This window comes from Xiphophorus hellerii, chromosome 10 (assembly GCF_003331165.1).
Source record: "Xiphophorus hellerii strain 12219 chromosome 10, Xiphophorus_hellerii-4.1, whole genome shotgun sequence".
Lineage (NCBI taxonomy): Eukaryota > Metazoa > Chordata > Actinopteri > Cyprinodontiformes > Poeciliidae > Xiphophorus > Xiphophorus hellerii.
In genome coordinates, this window is record NC_045681.1 from 12,323,287 (window position 1) to 12,329,286 (window position 6,000).

At 39.1% G+C, this 6,000-nt stretch overlaps 1 protein-coding gene across 2 annotated transcripts in view; it reads left to right on the forward strand.

The window, feature by feature from the left end:
- LOC116726920 (regulator of G-protein signaling 9-like) overlaps window positions 1-5,525 on the forward strand; it is a 28,713-nt gene extending 23,188 nt beyond the window's left edge. For both annotated transcript variants that reach the window (XM_032573869.1, XM_032573871.1), the window contains one exon: window positions 1,884-5,525. In XM_032573869.1, the coding sequence (XP_032429760.1) occupies window positions 1,884-2,046 (163 nt within the window). In that variant the 3' untranslated portion in view covers window positions 2,047-5,525. The remainder of the gene's footprint in view (window positions 1-1,883) is intronic.
- The last annotated feature ends 475 nt before the right edge of the window (window positions 5,526-6,000 follow it).

Genomic DNA, 6,000 nt, shown 5'->3' on the forward strand with positions numbered 1-6,000 from the left:
CCTTTGTATCAGTTCTGGGCTGAATTGTTCGCTTTCATCCTCTTCTTTTGATTTCCAGAGCATTTTTTCTTTCAGTTCTATAGCTCTAAATAAGAAATTCTGTGCAGATTCTTTTGGATCTTGTGAGATGTTCATCAGCTGATGAAGGAGGTCAGAGGAAGAGTCCACTTTAAAATGGCTTTTTAGGATAATTTTCAGAGTGGACAGTGTCAGTCCTCTTTTGATTTCCAGCATCTCTCTCAGGTGAAGCCCTGGGCTTATGGCCCGTATGACTGCTTCCAGGATCTCAGTCTCTGAATATCCTTTCCTCTGCCCAGATTCAATTTGGTTGATCAGGCTCGTATAGGACAATTTATCCCTCTGACCAGCTTCTCCAATCTGCCCACAAATCCGAAACTCCCGCCTGAGGGTCACTTCTGGTATGTGAGGTGATGGAGCACAGTGTGGTTCAGTCTCCTCCATATGCATTGTCATGCTCAGTTTCTTCTCTAAAACCCCAATTTCCTCCTCTATGCGCTGTCGGGCTTTGCTATGTTCTTCCTGGAATTCCTTATACTTGACTTTTAGTGAGTTTAATTCACCTTCGTCAGCTTGTGTCTGTTCTGGTGTTCTGGGCTCATCCGACGTCCAAGATTCCATGAAGGTGATTAAATTCTGGAGAAACTGTTGAAACGATTCAGGTTCTTCCTCATTTCCGATATCGTCCAGTGTGGTCTCTGCTAGTCTGATGAGGGAACGCCGAGTTTGGCCAGTAAACCCTCCTGGAGGTTCATCACTCTTGAGGTGTTTACAAACTAAAATTAGCTCTGACTTCTCTAGCATCAGCAGCGTTCTGCTCACTTCGTCTTGAAGCTGCTCCATCGGTAGTTTCTCCTCCGTCTTCGGTTCGTCTCGTTTGGATTAGTTACTTTTAGCTGAAACTCCTCCTGGGGCTGGCTCGCCAAAAATGTAACGGTGACAAACAATCAAAAGAGATATTCAGATTGAGTCCGCAACATTTTAATTTAATAATTGTTACAAAGTAACTCCGTTAGCGGTCTCGTTCCTAACAGCCGTTAGAAAAAAAAAAACACATTCACCAACGTTCCACAACCGTCGTTACCTAGCAACGGCGGAGTGATATTGACCCCCTCCGCAACCACGTCAACCTGCAACACCACTAGTAAATGACACACAACGAAACACAAAACAGTATTAATAAACACAAAACAGTATTAATAAACACAAAACAGTATTAATTTACCTCGACTATTCCATCAAAATGGCCTGTATGCCACAAACGCTTTAGCTCTGATTAAACACTTTAGTTCATGTAGTGCAATCATCAAAGTGCACAATCCACAACTGTGGTGCTGCACTCATGTCAACCACAAAAGAGGTGAAAATGGTGGGAAAACATTTAAAGAACAAAACAAAGGCTAGGGACAAATTATAATACACACACTCTTTCTATTGCAATTTTAAGAGTAAGAGCTGATTTTTAGTACCCTACATACTTCTTGGTATATGTTAGAAACATTATAATTAAACCATCTTTTATCCTACTAAGAAGCACTTCTTCAAGAGTATGTTCTGTATGAAGAAACATTAGTTAATGGCAACAAAAACTCCTTTAGTGACTTTGTTTAGAGAGACAAAAAAATGAACCCCTCATTAAATATTCAGTTTATTTGGATCTAAACACCTAAAAATATTTTCTGCAAAGTGCTGCTTGACATAACACAACAAAGCTTTAAACATTATTACTTTTTCTATTTGTTTTATTGTTTCCCTCGCTATATTATTTTTGATTATGTCCTTGTCTCTTTCGAATAAGATAAATAAGTGTGGATGAGCTTCAGACCTGGAACGACGTACAAAATCCTCTGTTCAATATCTTTCAGCTTCTTCCAGATCAAAGTAGACGTTCCTCCCGAGTGCCGGATCTACCCCATTGAGTCTGAGGATGAGGACGAGGAGAACAGGCCTGCATCTCGGGACGCAGTGGGGACAGAGGAGATCATTTGCCCCTGGGAGAGTCTTACTCGACAGAACGGGACAGGCTAATTGGCTGGATTTATACAGGTGTAACGCCACAGGAATTTTAGGGTGGAATATGTAACACAAATACTAAACAACGTCAAGACCTGCAAGAATCTCTCAGTCTAGGACACCAAATGACAAAAACCTTCAACATGTGACCGCCTGCTGCTCTGAAAGGTTGTTGCAGAGATGTTCCATTGCTCACCCTGTTTTCTGTCAAACACCACAAAAAAAGTAGCTGCGAAACAAAAATACTGGTGTTATCAGTCTGAAATTTTAAAAGGTAAATTTTTGTTTTCAAAACAGGGGTTTATTGGGGTTCAGTCACCTGGTCTTGGCGGGTTTTGTCGACTTGAAAGAGACATTTTGTAGGGAGGCTGCAGAAGTGGGGATGGTCAAGGTCAGTCCCAAATCAAGAACTGTGTCCATAATCTGAACACAAAGACCAAACAGTTTTCCAGACCCAACCAGGTCTGTCTCTTGTCCCCAATCCTATTTCTGATGTTCATGGATTGGATGCATGACTTAGTCTCATCTTTGCTTTTTCAAGCCAGGACCTCCAAGTCAAGAGACAGCTCTCGTATGTAATCCATGGGTCTCAGTAAGAAAATTATGGATTAATCTTCCAGGGCAGAGTCTGTCTATTCCTTTAGAGGCGGATGGGAGTGTTACTCTTTTCTGTTGTGGTGAGAGAAAAAGATAAACAACAAAAATCTCCTTTTACCTAATAACCTATTTACATTCCAACCTAAAATAAAATTTAAAAATAAGGTAAGAAGCTTTGTCTTTAGGGAGGAAATTAGAGCAGAGCTGCAGCTCCTCTGCATTGAAAAAGGTCTGTTGAAGTGGTTTGGCTATCTGATTATGATTCTGCCAGGAGACCACCCTTTGGCAACGTTTCAGCCACTGGGAGGAGACACCAGAAGACAATGGATGGATGCATTTTACCTTTCAAAGAAAGCAGAGCTAAGCAGCTCACATGGTTTAGGTCCACAAGACGTAAAAAAGGCTGTCTAAGTCTTCCTTTAGTTGCAGCCTTACCAACCAGGACTGATGTGAGCCCCAGCTGAGCTCAAGCCGGGGGATGGTTTTAACAATAGCCACTCCACACGGGGACAGCAGAGTTTGCCAAAGTTCAAGCGCTTTCACAGCTTGAACTTTAGCTTTCATGCTGGGACCTTACTCTGTATCTCACGATGGACTGAAGCCCAACAGCAACCTTAAACCACATCTCAGTTTGACCTTGAAACATTCAATAAAGTAAGACAAAGACATCTAAGGAGGTATCTTCAGAATGGCAAGGACAAAGAAGTCAAAAGAATAGAATACAAAGATAGACATACATTTACTGACATTGTTGTGGCTGTAAAGGAACATTAATTCAACAAGTAACTAAGTCTGAAACCCTCGGCGGAGAATAACCAAAGCAGACAGAGACCTGTAGACTCTGCTTCCACATGCTTGTTCAGATGTTTCTATATACTTACTAATGTAGAGACGTTTTCTTGTACTGCAAGATAGATTTAGAAGCCTCTGTTTATTAAATTATCTATTTTGTGAAAAAAACCCCAAAACAAACAAAAAAAAAACTGAGCCAGACCAGTTTGGGGTAAAGTGGGAGCACAGGAACAGCTTGTCTACATACAGTCATTGTATAAAAAGGTACACCCTTTTTTAATCCTAGGATTATAAATAATCTGGTCTTTATAAAGTTTTTAAATTATAAACCTAACCTCAAGTGTATAAAAACAGACAGCAGATTCCATACTGCCGCTATTTAATAAGTAAAGATCAAGTCAAATACAGAGAAACTGTGTGTGAAAAATAAACAAAAAGCAGTTAGATTTTCTCATTTGGTTATGGAGGAATTTTGACCCATTCATCTTTGCAACATTGATTTTGTTGTTTGAGGTTTTCAGATGTTTGTATCTGCACAGGTTTCTTAAAATATCACCACATTATTCCACCTTACTTCTCATCAACGATTCTGTTATAGATTTGCTGGAATGTTAAGGATCATTTTGGCTTTTGATGGCCCAGTTTAGGCTAAACTTCAGACAGGAAGTCTAATCTTTGACTCTAGACTTATTTGGTTGGAGATGAGTTTGTGTTTGACTCAGTGGCTTTGAAGCGCCAAGATTACATAGTTGCAAAACAGGTCTAGGCCCATATTATCACACTTCAACTATGCTTGGCAATTTTTATGAGATGTTTGTGCTGAATGTTGTGCATTCTGGTATACACAGGAGTTCATGGTACAATCAATAGACCCTTTCTGATAATAGTTTCTACAAGAAAGATTGACCTGCAAACCCCCGTTTATGAATACTTTTGTCATTCGTATTACACAGGCTGATCTTGCAAGACAAACAGGCAGATGTTGTGTTTCAGAGCATGACGTTGGAGTTGTTGCTCAAATAACCACTTCTCTATCACCATGTATTTGATAGAAAATGAGACGAACATCTCTCAGAAGATTGAGAGCTAAATTGTCCACTGGTATGGACAATTTAGCTTTAGTAATTAGCTCCGAGTTTTTGATGCTCGATAGCATCCCTGCCTTCATCTTAGTGTTTAACTTTTAGATGAATCCCATTTGATTCAGGTGTATTGGAGAAGGGATGCATCTAGAAGTTGCAGACAAGTAGCTCCTGAAAGTTGGACATGTCATGTTGCTTTACTCTTTTTTTAGAGAGAAGAGACTTTTTTCATTCAATACTCAAGAAAGCTATTGTTGTTCCCTTTAATTCTTGTAATTCTGTCATGAATTTTCACTTTCAGAATTTTGACTGAGGCTTATAGTTTCTGACATGGAGCTCTTGGGTTTTGGGCTCTTCTGGGTTTGACCAGCAGCTATCTTAAAAGGTTTTTCCACTTGGGTGTAATCTCTCTCTCTTTAGAATGATGGACTTCTTAATGTTTGGAAAAGGCTTTATGATCCTTCCCAGACTGATGGACAGTCACTACAGATGTTTTTTTCTGCCTTGGCATCTGTATTGCAGAAACTCCTGCTTTTGTAACAATTGTCACACTGATGGCAATCAGTAGATTTAATTGCATCTTGCTGACTCTTTTCCTTTTCACCTCCATGGACGCAGGAAAGGCGTACTTAGTTTTTCAAACACTGATTTCATTATTGGACGTATTTGTTTCATAAATGACAATGCTAAATCTGGTGTGTCTTCTTATAACCCTAGATTTAAAAGAGGGTGCTCTTTCTTTTTACCAAGGAGGATACAGGTTGTAGTTTTGTATTTGGCTCCACCCCTATTTTGTACCCTCTGTGTAGCTGTTGTGTACCAAACACCAAACAGAATGAGATGTTTATGGTCTCTTCTTTTGGGAAGGGACAGCAGAACATGATCTAACTAACTGAATGTATTATCTTTATCATGTTTACAGATGCAAGAATGTGAAAAGTATCTTGAATTTGTTGTATTTGATATGTACATTCCATGGCTAGTGTCAAGTGCCTCAATAAAAAAAGTGTCTTTTTAACAGTTTCACATGTAATTTGGGTATTTTGTTAGGGCTACCCAGGTCCCGTCCTCAAGAACTATTGTTTTGCAACATTTAGATGCATCCCAACGCACCTGAATGAAATGAATGTCTTATTACCAGGTGTCTCCATAGTTACATATCATGCAGATGAGCAAATTCAATCATTTGATTCAAGTTTGTGGAGAAAGAATACATCTAAAAGTTGCCGGATAGTAGCTCCGGAGCTACTATCCGTTAGTTATTAACTAACTCAATAATAGTTGTTCCAACTATTATTGACTCAATAATAGTTGTTCCAACTATTATTGAGTTGTAACGATTATGTCTTACCACTAGGTGGCAACATAGAGAAGAAAATAAAAATATATGTTGTTGCAAACAAGGGCTGTTCAGTTTATTGAATAAAACAGGATTATTTACAGAAATCAATATAGTTTTTATACATGTTCGCCTTTTTTATTTACATTCTGCAAATTT